The sequence below is a fragment of the Papio anubis genome, chromosome 16 (genome assembly GCF_008728515.1).
Source record: "Papio anubis isolate 15944 chromosome 16, Panubis1.0, whole genome shotgun sequence".
NCBI classification, from domain to species: domain Eukaryota; kingdom Metazoa; phylum Chordata; class Mammalia; order Primates; family Cercopithecidae; genus Papio; species Papio anubis.
The window spans coordinates 70,816,405-70,832,276 of record NC_044991.1 but is presented as its reverse complement, the minus strand read 5'-3'; the positions used below and the strand labels follow the sequence as shown (position 1 = coordinate 70,832,276).

The 15,872-nt window shown below is 44.8% G+C and overlaps 1 protein-coding gene across 7 annotated transcripts in view; it reads right to left on the bottom strand.

Annotated features, from left to right (window-relative positions):
• The window catches only part of IFT52 (intraflagellar transport 52), a 58,804-nt gene that overhangs the window by 22,682 nt on the left and 20,250 nt on the right, over positions 1-15,872 (bottom strand). For 5 of the 7 annotated variants that reach the window (XR_652322.1, XM_003904724.5, XM_017944791.3 and 2 more), the window contains 4 exons: positions 13,566-13,692; positions 8,009-8,095; positions 6,082-6,150; positions 2,752-2,906 (listed from right to left, as the gene is read on the bottom strand). Coding sequence is in view for 6 of the 7 variants with exons in the window: in XM_003904724.5 (XP_003904773.1) it covers positions 2,752-2,906; positions 6,082-6,150; positions 8,009-8,095; positions 13,566-13,692 (438 nt within the window). In the remaining variant the exon portion in view is untranslated. Of the gene's footprint in view, positions 1-2,751; positions 2,907-6,081; positions 6,151-8,008; positions 8,096-9,003; positions 9,116-13,565; positions 13,693-15,872 lie in introns of those variants that run through there. The other 2 variants (XM_017944793.1, XM_009216096.1) reach the window with 2 other exon arrangements.

The following is a 15,872-nucleotide window of genomic DNA, read 5'->3' as shown; positions in this document are numbered from 1 at the left end:
AAATACAGATACAGATGTGCCCCCAAACTCCCACATTAAATGTATAGCTCAGATATCTCTTCTGACCACCAGGTTAACATATAAAACTGCTACTCAACACCATCTGGAAACTTCATTGACATCTCAACTCCATATACCTCAAACTGAACTTCTGCTCTTCCTGCAAAATCTACTCACAGTCTTTCTCAACTCAGTTATTGTAACTTTTTTTTTTTTTTTTTAAAGACAAGTTCTCTCTCTGTTGACCAGGCTGGAGTGGGTCACTGCAGCCTTAACCTTTGGGGCTCAAGCAATCCTCCCACCTCAGCCTCCCAAGTAGCTGGGACTACAGGTGTGCACCACCACACCTGGGTAATTTTTTGCTTTTTTGTAGAGATGGGGTCTTCCTATGTTGCCCAAGCTGGTCTTGAACTTGTGGGCTCAAGAGATCTTCCCACTTCGGCCTAAGTGTTGGGATTACAGGTGTGAGCCACCATCCCTGGCCAACTTCATCCTTCTCACTGCTCAGACCAAGCTTTCTCCCTCTCACCTCCCACATCCTAGCTGTGTAGCACATCTTGTTGCCTCTACCTTCCAAATACATCCAGAATCAGACCATTTCTCACTACCTCCACTGCTCCCGTCTGGCTGGTGCCAGCATCATCTCATGCCTGAATTACTGCGACAGCTCCCTTCAGGCCCCAACTCCACTCTTGCTCCTTGACATTCAGGATATAAGGAAGTCATTATGCCACCCCTCTGCTCAGAACTCCCAGTGGCTCCTCTTTTCACCCAGAGTGAAAGCCCAGGAAGTCGTTGCAGAGGCAAACAAGTAGGCCAGGCCTGATCTCCCACCATTCTCATCCCTACTCACTCTGCAGTGGCCACAATGGCCTTGTTGCTCTTCCTAGAATATATCAAGCATTCCTCCGTCTTGCAGTCTTAGGACTGGCTGTTTCCTGTGCCCAGAATACTCTTCCCTCAGATAGCCACAAGGCTAAATTCTTCACCTCCTTCAAGTTTTTCCACAAATATCACCTTTTCAATGAAGTCATCTTGATCACCCTATTTTTTTTGAGATGGAGTCTTGCCCTGTCACCCAGGTTGGAGTGCAATGGTGCAATCCTGACTCACTGCAATCTCTGCCTCCTGGGTTCAAACGATTCTCCTGCCTCAGCCTTTGAGTAGCTGGGATTTAAAGCCTAACTGAACTCTGGCACTGCGTTTTCACCACTCCATGTTTCAAGGTGTCTGCCACCGTGCTCAGCTAATTTTTGTATTTTTAGTAGATATGGGGTTTTGCCATGTTAGCCAGGTTGATCTCGAACTCCTGACCTCATGATCGTCCCACCTCGGCCTCCCAAAGTGCTGAGATTACAGGCGTGAGCCACCGCGCCTGGCCTGATCACCCTATTAAAAATGCAATGTGCCTGGCACTCCCCTTCCCCAGTATTCTGCTTGACGTATGTAATCATCTTCTAACATGTTCTTTAATTTACATCACAGATATAGAAATGTCTTGATGCCTGTCTGTTTTGTTAGATAATAAACTATAAAAGGGCAAAGATTTTCATTATTGAGGTCCCTGAAGCATCCCAAGATCCTGGAACAGTAGTTGTGCCACAAATATTTGCTGAGTGGATGTATAAGCAAAGCATGGGGAGAATGGCAGCATGTTAATTCCACAAACATCCCCCAAATGCCCAGGATGTGCTGGGCTCTGGGTCTTAGGCAATGAGGATTCCAGGTTGATAAGGCATGGCTCTTGGTCTCCGGATACAGGGGGGTGGGAAAGGAAGACAAGCTAACCAAATTTTCTCCCTGAGTAGTGAAATTCAGATTAGAAATAGTGAAGACGAGCCCTGGCCCCTCTCTGAACCCCTTTGCTTGTGTCATTTTCTCCTCTCCTTCTTGCCCTTCAAGATGCTGCCCGCCATCCTGTACATTTAACTGCTTTTCCCCAGCTTCGGTCTTTGGCCCTCTTCTCCTGCCTCTCAAGCACTGAAAGTTGTGAGGTCCTGTCTCAAGGCCAATTCCCATTCTTGTGCTGCCCCTGATGTCCTCATCCCATCCCACAGCTTCCCTAATGGCCTTACAGACCTTTTCATCTTTAAACTCATAGTTCCACCTGCACATCTGCACTAGACTGAAAGTGCCCAGAACACAGCCCATGTATCTTTCCTTTTCCTGCATTTTTTTTTTTTTTTTTTTTTTTTGTTGAGACGGAGTCTTGCTCTGTCACCCAGGCTGGAGTGCAGTGGAGCAATCTCGACTCCCTGCAAGCTCCACCTCCCGGGTTCACACCATTCTCCTGCCTCAGCCTCCCGAGTAGCTGGGACTACAGGAGCCTGCCACCACGCCTGGCTAATTTTCCTTTTCCTGCATTCTTAGTGCCAGTTAATAGCATTACCAGTTGCCCAGATACCCAGGGAGAAATGGGGGTGACCAACCATCTCCATTTACTGAGGTTGCTCCTGGGACTTGGGACTCTCTGTGCCAAAACCAGGAGAAGTCTGGGGAAAAATGAAACAAGCTGGTCACCCTAAATGCCTGGTCCAGAATCTGGAACACGCAGGGGTAATAACCTCTGGCAGTTCTCTACATCAACCCCTCATACCCAGCCCAGTTTCTTTGTTGACCTCATCATAGATCTGAGAACATGTTCTGCATGCCACATTTACTACAACCCTAACTCCCGTTCCCAGGCTCATGTTTCCAAACCAAACACTCAGAATAGAGTGCAGTGTAGCTCAGAAGCCCACAGGTACTGACTCGATGACACTGTGGAAGGAGGTGGTATCCAGCTGGAAGATGGACAGGTCAAAGAGGGTGGTAAAGTCCCTCGGGATCTCATCGCTCTCCTGGAGACACTCTCGATTCCGCTTTGATAGGGTGGCTGTGTAGGGCAGCATCATGTAATCAGAAATCTGAAAGCCACAAGAGGATTCCTTTCAGCACAGCAAGAACAAGCATTTATTCTGTCAAATCTCCCGTCTCAGGTCTAAATCTGCAACATTTATACTCTCTTGCCAAGAAATTTTACTGTTCATGATCACTGACCACTAAACCTTAAATAAGCTAATTTATGTGGAAAGAGGAACAAAATTAACTTGGCTAAACCCCAGCACTGGCTAAATCCAACTCTCCAATTACACCAGTACTCACATGGCTGAACACAGCTGGAGAAACACACAACCCTGTCAACTGGTCTTTTAATTTCATGATCTCTGATCTTGAGCACTCAGCAATCAACTACATCTCTGTAGTCTACCCACTTTCCCATTCTTCTAGACAATACTCCCCTTTTTCCAGTTCAGCCATGAAAATGATTTTCCCAGCTGGGTGCAGTGGCTCACACCCACAACACTTTGGGAGGCTGAGGTGAGCGGATCGCTTGAGCCCAGGAGTTGGAGGCCAGCCTGGGCAATATGGCAAAACCCTGTCACTACAAAAATACAAAAAAATTTAGCTGAGCATGGTGGTGTGTGCCTGTAGTCTCAGCTACTTAGAAGGCTGAGGTGGGAGGATCACCTGAGCCCAGGACGTCAACACTGCAGTGAGCCATGATCAAACCACCATACCAGCCTGGGTGACAGAGTAAGACTTTGTCTCAAAAAAAAACTGGTTTTCCTTTTCCCCATTTTAGCAATGACCCTATTTTCTATTTTAGTAAGAAAATAAAGGAAATCATGAAAGAAAGTCCACAAGCTCCCACCATAACATGTACCTACCCACTAGCATCCAGGCCCTATCTGCTTCTTTCCTCCTGGTACAAGCCAGAGTACCTGTGACACCAGTACAGACAGTTCCTCCACCGGTACACTAGATACCAGTCCTTCTCCCCTAGCCAAGGACATCCCTCTAGCATTGCTGAGAGCCCTCAGTCATGACACATGCTGTGGACTAGTGACAGTAAAAGACCACCAGGAAAACCTAAATGCCTGCCAACAGGATAGTGGTTAAATATGTATGTATACATATACATATATATACATACACACATATATGTATATGTATACACACACAGATGTATACACATGTATACACATATATATGTATACACATATATACACATATGTATACATATATATGCAAACACACACACATATATATATATATATATATATTTTTTTTTTTTTGAGACGAGTCTCACTCTGCCACCCAGGCTGGAGTGCAGTGGCACGATCTCAGTTCATGCCATTCTCCTGCCTTAGCCTCCTGAGTAGCTGGGACTACAGGCGCTCGCCACCACGCCTGGCTAATTTTTTTTTAATTTTTTAATTTTGTAGTAGAAACAGGGTTTCACCATGTTAGCCAGGATGGCCTCAATCTCCTGACCTCATGATCCACCCGCCTCAGCCTCCCAAAGTTCTGGGATTACAGGCGTGAGCCACCGCAACTGGCCATGAGTAGTTAAATATATTACACTTAAATAATGAAGCAAAATATCCATATGCTTAATGTTTCCATATAAGGAAATACTTTAGACATGCAGCTCTCCTGTTTCCTAACCCAAATCAGTCTCTGAGAAGCCATGTCCCTAGGTGAGGGAGGAAGCAGTCAGTGGACAGCCATCTTTGACTGTCTTCTCACCTACCTCCCATGACCAATGGCCAGGAAATTATTTTCCTGACATTTCAGAGTTTAAGAAATAGAGAAACAATTGTAGGGTAAGTAGAGTTTGAATTAGGAGACCTGGATTTGGATCCTGGCTCTGCACTTGCCTGCCATTTGAACACACTGCGATCTTGAAGGATTTCAGTTTCCTCATCTATAAAATGAGAATAAGACCACCTGCCTCCCAGGGCAGTTGAGAGGATTAAATAAGATGACTTATGTGGAAGTATATGGCATACAATGCCTGACACATTACCATCTATTAACTTAGCCCACATAATCATCCTGTGAGGCAGAGAACACAGGTATTAGCATCCCCTGTTCACAGACAAGAAAACCAGAAGGCTGGGCCGGGGGGCTCACGCCTGTAATCCCAGCACTTTGGGAAGCTGAGGCAGGTGGATCATTTGAGGTCAGGAGTTTGAGACCAGCCTCGTCAAAATGGTGAAACCCTGCCTCTACTAAAAATACAAATATTAGCCAGGCATGGTGGTTCACGTCTGTAATCCCAGCTACTCAGGAGGCTGAGGCAGGAGAATCACTTGGACAGGAGATGGAGGTTGCAGTGAGCTGAGATTGCGCCACTACACTCCAGCCTTCGGCAACAGAGCAAGACTCCATCTCAATACAATACAACAAAATTTGTCAGGCATTGTTTTTTGAGACGGAGTCTCGCTCTGTCGCCCAGGCTGGAGTGCAGTGGTGCGATCGACTCACTGCAAGCTCCACCTCCCGGGTTCACGCCATTCTCCTGTCTCAGCCTCCCGAGTAGCTGGGACTACAGGCGCCGCCACCTCGCCCGGCTAATGATTTTTGTATTTTTAGTAGAGACGAGGTTTCACCGTGTTAGCCAGGATGGTCTCGATCTCCTGACCTCGTGATCCGCCCGTCTCGGCCTCTCAAAGTGCTGGGATTACAGGCTTGAGCCACCGCACCCGGCCACAATACATTTTTTAAAAAAATAAAGAAAACTAGGATGAAAAATGGTCAGAAAGAACCTGTATAAGGTCCAAGAGCCAGTGGTGATTTCGCTGTGCTGGTTTCACCACTCTCACTTATCTGATGAATATTATCATAATGCCTTTAGAACTGTTAAATCTAAAGGCGACAAAATTATAGTTTACAACATAAATTCTGATAGTCTTTGTTTCTTTATGAGAAAATTTCATACTTCTGAAAAAAGTATTTTTCTGCAGATGCTCATTTTGAAAGTTTGGGCCAGAGTGCCCATAATTTAAATTCTAATTTATATACATACTGTATGTATGTATGTTCCCCTCCAATTAATTCTATGATTAATTACATATTTTGTTTATTGACTTATTTTTTACAATATGGCCTTCATCCCCCCCAATCATCCTTTCTTTCCATTTTTCTTACAGATGAGGTAAGACAGACGTGTATTCCTTTTGAGCTGTTAGAAGTGATACTGAGAAGCTGGACTCATTTCTCATTTAAAAGTTTCTAATAATTTGCAGTGTCTACCTCTGGGTCTTCGGCATCAATCTGGTTTAGGTGGATGTCTCCTGTTGTGAGCCACTGGAAAACAACATCCTTAAAAAAAAAAAAGTACATAATTAGGACAGTTGGTTATTTGAAAAAGCTGAAGGTCAGGACTAGAGAATTAAATCAAGAAAAATGATAAAGAAAAAAAGATTAAAGCAGTGATTCAGAAAAGGGTAGCCAGCCTTGAAATCATATGAGAACTCAAAGGTTTTCGTCACCCTAATGCAACTTTTTATTTATTTTCTTTTTTGAGACAGAGTCTCGCTCTGTTGCCCAGGTTGCAGTGTGGTGGTGTGATCTCGGCTTACTGCAACCTCCGCCTCCTGGGTTCAAATGATTCTCCCGTCTCAGCCTTCCGAGTAGCTGGGATTACAGGCGTCTGCCACCAGGCCCGGCTGATTTTTGTATTTTTAGTAGATGGGGTTTCACCATGTTGGTCAGGCTGGCCTCAAACTCCTGATCTCAGGTGATCCGCCTGTCTCGGCCTCCCAAAGTGGTGGGATTATAGGCATGAGCTGCTGTGCCCAGCATAATGCAACTTTTATTATCAGAAATTTATAATTTATCTTTAAGCACTCTAACCTCTAGCCACAAGCTAAAATTTATTAACATTTGTTCACAATCCTGAATTAATCCCTGTTTACTGTGATGACAGTCTGAAATTAAAACTTTTGAAAAGTAGAATACCTAGGCTGGGCATGGTGGCTCATGTCCGTAATCCCAGCACTTTGGGAGGCTGAGGCGGATGGATCACCTGAACTCAGGAGTTCCAGACCAGCCTGGCCAACATGGTGAAACCCTGTCTTTATTAAAAATACAAAAATTAGCCTGATGTGATGGCGCACACCTGTAATCCCAGCTACTCAGGAGGCTGAGGCAGGAGAATCGCTTGAACCGGCGAAGTGGAGGTGGCAGTGAGCCAAGATGGTGCCATTGCACTCCAGCCTGGGCAACAGAGAGAGACTCCATGTCAAAAAAAAAAAAAGTAGAATATCTAGATCTCCCATAATGTATCTAGAGACGCTGAAACTTCATGTAAATTCCACAGAAATAAGGTCTTAATCAATCTCCCAATATAACAATTATAAGGCTGAAGTAATCTATTTTATGAAGGAAAAAGTTTGGCGGGCGTTTCTTTCTCTCACTGGAATCACCAATGGACAGCTCTGACACGTGCTGTACAGACATGTGCTTCCCCACTCTGCCATCCTCCATAAGACATGTTCCCTGGGTGTTTTTTTGACAAAATTGCAATGTCTTTATTTGCCACATCAGTCAGTGAGTGGTCCTCTACAGAACCCTTCCTAATTCCCATTCCATGCCACCGGCCCCTCCTCTCCACGCACACCTTCACTGCCGATACTCAGGTCCCTATTCTTCCTTGCCTGGTGACACCACCGCCTTCCTAACTGGCTCTAGGCTGCCTCCTCCTTTCCACCTTCCACACAACTGACAGAAAAATCTTTCCAAAACATTCCAGAAGTTCTTTCATAAACAATAACAACAACAAAAAGAAGAAACACAGACCTGGCTATGCCCAAGGCTGCTGAAAACCCAAGGGCTCCCTGTGGCTTTCAGCATCAAGTTCGAGCTCCTTGGTCTCACACGTGATACTGCTGTTGAGCTTGTTCCTCTCTGCTTCTCCAGGCTCAGCTCCCACCCCACCTGACATGCTCAGAAACACCCTTCTGGGTTTTCTAATTTGTCTCTCTCTCTCTCAATGTATTACAAACTTTTCCAAAGCAGGGACTATGCCTGACTCAACTTTGTATTCTCAGTGCCTGGCATAGACTGGGTTCTGAGTAGCTGGTTTTAAATGAGCAAATAAACTTACCAGTATTTTTTAAAATGACATGAAAATAATACTTACACATTGTACATTCATGTGATGGAACAAATAGCTTACCATGATTTTGCTGTTTTCTTCTTTGTCCAAATATTGATCACTGAACATGTGACATGAACCAAGCACTGCCAGCTTCCCACCTTGGTTCTATTGATGACAAAGCAGGGTCAGATACTCAAATCCCAAGATGCATCTCATGTATCCTAGTCCCCAGACACTTATCAGAATCACGCTAGCAACTGTCTTATATACTGAAGAGTGCCAATTCACACCCAGATTTTTTTTTTTTTTTTTTTGAGACGGAGTCTCATTCTGTCGGCCAGGCTGGAATGCAGTGGTGCAATCTCCACTCACTGCAAGCTCCGCCTCCCGGGTTTATGCCATTCTCCTGCCTCAGCCTCCCATGTAGCTGGGACTACAGGCGCCCACCACCGCGCCTGGCTAATTTTTTTATTTTTAGTAGAGACGGGGTTTCGCCGTGTTAGCCAGGATGGTCTCGATCTCCTGACCTCGTGATCTGCCCGCCTCAGCCTCCCAAAGTGCTGGGATTACAGGCGTGAGCCACCGGGCCCGGCCCACGCCCAGATTTTAAAGTTTAGAAATACCAACTATAGGCCAGGCGCAGTGGCTCAGCCTGTAATCCCAGCACTTTGGGAGGACGAGGTGGGCAGATCATCTGAGGTCACGAGTTCGAAATCAGCCTGGCCAACATGGTGAAACCCCCATCTCTACTAAAAATAAAAAAAAAAATCAGCCGGGTGTGGTGGCATGTGCCTGTAGTCCCAGCTACTCAGGAGGCTGAGGCAGGAAAATCACTTGAACCTGCAAGGCGGAGGTTGCAGTGAGCTGAGATCACACCACGGCACTTCAGCCTGGGTGACAGAGTCAGACTCCATCTCAAAAAAAAAAAAAAAAAAAAAAAAGAAATACCAACTATAATAACTACTACGCTTTAACCTCCCTTTCATTTTAGATATTTCTGTATTTTTCTATTTGGCTTTCAACAAAAACTAACATAAATTAATTCTACATTAGTTGGGTGTGGTGAGGCATACCTGTAGTCCTAGCTACTTGGGAAGCTGGGGCAGAAGAATCACTTGAGCCCAGGAGCTCGAGGTTACAATGAGCTATGACTGCACCACTGCACTCCAGCCTGGGAAACAGAGCGAGTCCCTGTCTCTAAAAATTAAAAAAAAAAAAAAAAAAAAAAAAAAAAAAAAAATTAAATTGGTTCTACAGCATTTTCCCACTGTTATTTATCTTATAAATGAAGATCATAATTTTAAAGGGAAAAAAAGATAAACTCAAAGACAGTCTGTACAGTTAAAGATACCTATGGGTACCAAAAAAAAAAAAATATTTAAGTAAGATCCAAATAGAAAGCTAAGGTAGGCCGGGCACAGTGGCTCACACCTATAATCCCAGCACTTTGGGAGGCCGAGGTGGGCTGATCGCCCCGAGATCAGTAATCTGAGACCAGCCTAGCCAACATGGGAGGCAAAATCCTGTCTCTACTAGAAATACAAAAATTGGCCGGGCGTGGTGGCTCAAGCCTGTAATCCCAGCACTTTGGGAGGCCGAGACGGGCGGATCACGAGGTCAGGAGATCGAGACCATCCTGGCTAACATGGTGAAACCCCGTTTCTACTAAAAAAATACAAAAAAAAAAAACTAGCCGGGCAAGGTGGCGGGCGCCTGTAGTTCCAGCTACTTGGGAGGCTGAGGCAGGAGAATGGCGTAAACCTGGGAGGCGTAGCTTGCAGTGAGCTGAGATCTGGCCACTGCACTCCAGCCTGGGTGACAGAGCCAGACTCCGTCTCAAAAAAAAAAAAAAAAAAAGAAATACAAAAATTAGTTGGGGGTGGTGGCATGTGCCTGTACTCCCACAGCTACTTGGGAGGCTGTGGCGGGATGATTGCTTGAACCGGGGAGGTGAGGTTGCAGTGAACTGAGATCGTGCCACTGCACTCCAGCCTGGGCAACAGAGTAAGATTCAGTCTCAAAGAAAGCTAAGGCAAGGCTGGGTGCAGTGGCTCACGCCTGTAATCCCAGCACTTTAGGAGAGCGAGGCAGGTGGATCACTTGAGGTCAGGAGTTCGAGACCAGCCTGGCCAAGATGGCGAAACCCCGTCTCTACTAAAAATACAAAAATTAGCCAGGCATGGTGGTGCATGCCTGTAATCTCAACTACTCAGGAAGCTGAGGCACGAGAATCACTTGAATCTGGGAAGTGGAGGTTGCAGTGAACCAAAATCGCACCACTGCACCCCAGCCTGGGCGACAGAGTGAGACTCCGTCACACACACACAAAAAGAAAACTAAGGCACAAGCATGAGTCATAAAATAACAACTGGTTAATAAGAAAGATTTTCAATACTTGTAATTTTTAACAAATAAAAATAAAGTACTTTTGCCTATCAGATAAATAAATATGAAAAAATGATATAAACAGTGCTGGTCAAATTTTAGTGAAATAAGTTCTTTCACACATTGTTGTTGAAACTATTAACATATGCAACAAAAGCAGTCTGAAACATAAAAAATTGTATGCACAGTTGTGTAGTTAAAGTCACAAAAAATTAGAAATAAATCCAAATGTTCACAAAAAAAGTAATTCAGAATGACAGAACCTTCTTCGGCAGTTAAATTTCATATTATAAAGGGTTTTCAGTAACATGGGAAAATGCTTCCAACAAATCATTGGGTTAAAAAAAAAGTATAATTTTTTTTTTTCCATTTTTAGAGACAGGGTTTCACTCTGTCTCCCAGGGTGGAGTGCAGTGGCACAATCATGGCTCACTGTAGCCTCGAACTCCTGGGTTCAAGTGAGCCTCCTGCTTCAGCCTCCCAAGTAGCCAGGACTACAGGAGCACACCACCACACTCAGCTAACTTTTTTGTAGAGACAGGTCTTGTTATGTTGCCAGGGCTGGTCTCAGACTCCTGGCCACAAGTGATCCTACCTCCTTAACCTCTCAAAGTGCTAGGCATGAGCCACCACGCTTGACCTATAGCATAAATTATATAGCTATCCTACTTTAAAGCTTGTGAGGCAAATAAATAAAAATAAGGCAAAGCAAAAGTGGGAGAGAGTGAAGAATATGTCAACCTGGGCTGTCTTAGAGTCTTGGAGTAGTGCAATGGGGGAATTTTTTTCTTCTGCTTTATCTCTGTATTGTTCAATTTTTCTACAATTATTGTAACATTTCTACAATATTACTTTTTTTTTTTTTGGCGACAGTGTCTTGCTCTACTGCCCAGGCTTGTCTTGCTCCACTGCCCAGGCTGGAGTGCAGTGGCATGATCTTGGCTCTCTGCAACCTCTGCTTGCAGGGTTCAAGCGATTCTCTTGCCTCAGTCTCTGGAGTAGCTGGGATTACAGGCACTCACCATCATGCTGGGCTAATATTTTTGTATTTTTAGTAGAGACAGGGTTTCACTATGTTGGCTAGGCTAGTCTCGAACTCCTGACCTCAAGTGATTCGCCCGCCTTGACCTCCCAAAGTGCTGGGATTACAGTTGTGAGCCACCACACCCAGCCCAACAATGAGCACATACTACTTTTGTAATGAGAAAACCAGTTCAATAGTAAAACTACAAAATGAAATCGGTTTTTCTAGCTACATCACATATAGGGAACAGGCATAGTTATTATTTCCCCAGGAAAAGAATTACACTAAGCCAGAGATGTCAAGAGATATAAATACACACATTCCATACATTTTTTAAAAATTGGTTTAAAAAACTCTGACTTGTACCACATTAAAAGCAAATGCTACATAGTCTGCCACCATGCGTGGCTAATTTTTCAATTTTTTTTTTTTTTCTTTAAGACGGAGTCTCACTGTTTCCAGGCTGGAGTGCAGTGGCATGATCTCAGCTCACTGCAACCTCCTGGGTTCAAGCAATTCTCGTGCCTCAGCCTCCTGAGTAGCTGGGATTACAGGCACATGCCACCACACCCAGCTAATTTTTGTACTTTTAGTAGAGAGGCGGTTTCACCATGTTGGCCAGGATGGTCTTCATCTCCTGACCTTGTGATCCACCCGCCTTGGCCTCCCAAAGTGCTGGGATTACAGGCGTGAGCCACTATGCCCAGCCCAAGAGCTTTTAAATAAGGAGGGAAAGGTAATTCCTAGGTACCACAAAAAAAAATAGGATTGTTAAAAGCTACAGACATCGAGTTCCCTAGGAAAAAATTAGAAGATCAGCTGGTGAATTCTGTCTTAGGGGACAGATGAAGGTAAATTCAGCAAAATGTGAATTAAAACTCAGTGGGGGCTGGGCACAGTGGCTCATGCCTGTAATCCTAGCACTTTGGAAGGCCAAGGCGGGCAGACTGCCTGAGCTCAGAAGTTCAAGACCAGCCTGGGCAACACGGTAAATCCCCATCTCTACTAAAAATACAAAAACTAACAGGGTATGGTGGTATAGCTACTCGGGAGGCTGAGGCGGGAGACTCGCTTGAACCCGGGAGGCAGAGATTGCAGTGAGCCAAGATTGTGCCATTCTACTCCAGCCTGGGCAACAGAGCTCGTGCCTGTAATCCCAGCACTTTGAGAGGCCGAGGTGGGCAGATCACTTGAGGTCAGGAGTTCGAGATCAGCCTGGCCACCATAGTGAAACCCCATCTCTTCCCAAAATACAAAAATTAGGCATGCATGGTGGCAGACACCTGTAATCCCAGCTACTCGGGAGGCTGAGGCAGGAGAATTGCTTGAACCTGGGAGGTGGAGGTTGCAGTGAGCCGAGATCACGCCACTGCACTCCAGCCTGCACAACAGAGTGAGACTCCATCTCACAAAAAAAGAAAGAAAGAAAAAGAAAGGCAATGGGATGTTGGGTCACTGCCTGGGACTAGCTGCACCCACATTTTTATGGGGTCTCTAGGATAATAACTGGAAAAATAGTTTTCTGATATATTTTCTTAGGATAAACTAAAATAACATCAACACAATTCTATGCTATTTTGTGTAATATGTTAACTCCATCTGTTCCTGAATGTATTCTCTTTACACTGAGGGTACAGCCCATAGTCACAGACAGGATTAAAAGTTACTTTAATCAATATGCTGCCATGGGATTGGAAAAAAAAAAAAGTTATTTTAAAAGTTATAATACAGGTAGCCTCATGCTATAGTGGAAAAGCTTTGGGTTAAGAATAATAACAAGGCGGGCAGATCACAAGGTCAGGAGATCGAGACCATCCTGGCTAACATGGTGAAACCCCGTCTCTACTAAAAATACAAAATAAAAAATTAGCCAGGCGTGGTGGCGGGCGCCTGTAGTCCCCGCTACTTGGGAGGCTGAGGCAGGAGAATGGCGTGAGCCCAGGAGGCGGAGCTTGCAGTGAGCCAAGATCGCACCCCTGCACTCCAGCCTGGGTGACAGTGAGACTCCGTCTCAAAAAAAAGGGCTAGGTTTAGGCCTTAACTTCATCAATTACTGGACAATCCACTGTTTCCCCATAAGCAAAATGTATATAGCTGAGATACTCCTTTACAGGACTGGCAGGATGATCAATGAGAAAATATATAAAAGCCTTCTGGAAATGGTCAGGTAGTTTTTATTTCAACAATAAAAATAATATCTATACCCACATTTAAGAAAGGCTGTACCTTTGAGTGATAGAAAGCCAGAATGGGTCTATTAAGTGGGAAGCAGACAGAACCTGTAGACAGAACAGCCACTGCTGGTTTCATGACACTCAATGTGGCACCAAAAGGATACACAAAGGTGAGAGCCCTGTAAGAAATTAAAGAAACACATTCAAATTTTAAAAATATGAATACAAAAATTCTGAAAATAATCTCAATGTTTCTTCAGTAACACACTTTTTTGAAACAGTCTCACTCTGTCACCCAGGCTGCAGTGCAGTGGTGTGATCTTGGCTCACTGCAGCCTCCGCCTCCCAGGTTTAAGTTGTTCTCCAGCCTCAGCGCCTGCTATCACGCCCAGCTAATTTTTGTATTTTTAGTAGAGCCAGAGTTTTACCATGTTGGCCAGGCTGGTCTTGAACTCCTGGCCTCAAGTGATATGCCTGCCTCGGCCTCCCAAACTGCTGGGATTACAGGTGTGTGCCACTGCGCTCAGCCGAGTAACACTCTTTGATTCATTATCAAACAAAATTTTTTCTAAGCTTTGGTTTGTTAACTTAAAAACTGGGACAACTCTAGCTACACATTTAATAAAGCATTTTAACAAACATGAAAGTAAATTCATAGGAAAGTGGAAATGACTGTTACTGGGAGAACTAAACTAGCCCCTGATGGAGGAAGGAGGAAAAGGATGGGGCCTCATCCAAGAACTAAACTCCAGCTGCTCTGCATAATAACATCTTAGTGGTAAATACATTCTTCTTCCTTGGGTTTGGCTGGTGCTATATCTAAGAATGAATGTCTGTCACTGGAAGGGCATGTTACCAGTTGAATGTCACATGGACAGAGGCATAAATATACGCTACGATGGACACTTCTACACAGATCTGCTTTGCAGTCCCTTCTACTCTCCACTGTCCTAACAAAGACTTGTCTTAGATTATCTAGAGTGAATTGGTCTGACCTGGGGCAACGTACTCCTGGAGAGGGTGTGGGATAGAGGAGCAGATCCTGGTGCAGATCCTGGGGTAAGGCCAACCCATGCAGGAGGGGCTAGGGTTTTACTGAAAGATGGAGCTCTGCAAAGCTTGAAGGAAGTGCTCTCAGAATGGAGAGAAACAGAGATCTCAAGACCAGAGCATAAGGTTAGAAACATGGAAGCACCCACGAGGAGTACCTCATAGAGATTTTCATTTCCCTTTTTCTTTAGACCACAAAAATTCTTTTTAGCTTAAGTTTAAAATTATTTCCCTCCAGTGATTTTGTTTGATTGTTTTGTTTTGTTTTTTTATCTCACTTTGTTGCCCAGGCTGGAGTGCAGTGGCATGAACATGGCTCACTGCAGCCTCAATCTCCTGGGCTCAAGCGATTCTCTTGCCTTAGCGCCCTGAGTAGCTGGGACCACAGGTGCATGCCACTACACCAACTAATTTTTATATTTTTTGTAGAAACAGGGTTTCGCCATGTTGCCCAGGCTGGTCTTGAACTCCTGAGCTCAGGCAATCTGCCCACTTTGACCTACCAAAGTGCTGGAATTACAAGCGTAAACCACTGGGCCCGGTCTGCCTCCAGTGTTAATCTTCCCCATTCCTTCAGTAAAGTCTCATCTACCCTATGACTTTGTTACCATACCATGAAAGAGAAGTGGTACCTGGCCCACATTCTCCAAACTCCGCCTTCTACCCTTACTTCAGCAGTATCCCAGCAAGGTGGATTACAGCCCACGATCTCTGGGCCAGAAGTAGAAGAAAACAAGCAGTTGTCCATGGAGAAAGAAAAGGGAGCGGGGAGAAATAGTCATATGGAGGTCAACACACATCTATCCCCAACACTTTCCCCAAATGCAATCAATGGAAAGTGATTCTCAAGGCATAAGGGAGAATGCACACTTGAGAAGTAAGATAAAAACTATCCGCTATTATTATTATTATTATTATTATTATTATTATTATTTTGAGATGGAATTTTGCTCTTGTCACCCAGGCTAGAGTGCAATGGCGCAATCTCAGCTTACAGAAACCTCTGCCTCCCGGGTTCAGGCAATTCCCAACCCTCAGCCTCCCAAGAGCTGAGATTACAGGCGCGCACCACCACGCCCAGCTAATTTTTGTATTTATAGTAGAGATGGGGTTTCACCACGTTGGTCAGGCTGGTTTCAAACTCCTGACCTCAGGTGATCCACCTGCCTCAGCCTCCCAAACTGCTGGGATTACAAGTGTGAGCCACTGTGCCTGGCCTATCTGCTATTATTTACACTCCTCTATTTCTTTAATTACTACTTAAAAAATCAATGAGACTAGGCCAGGCTGGCCCAGTGAAGCCTGTAAT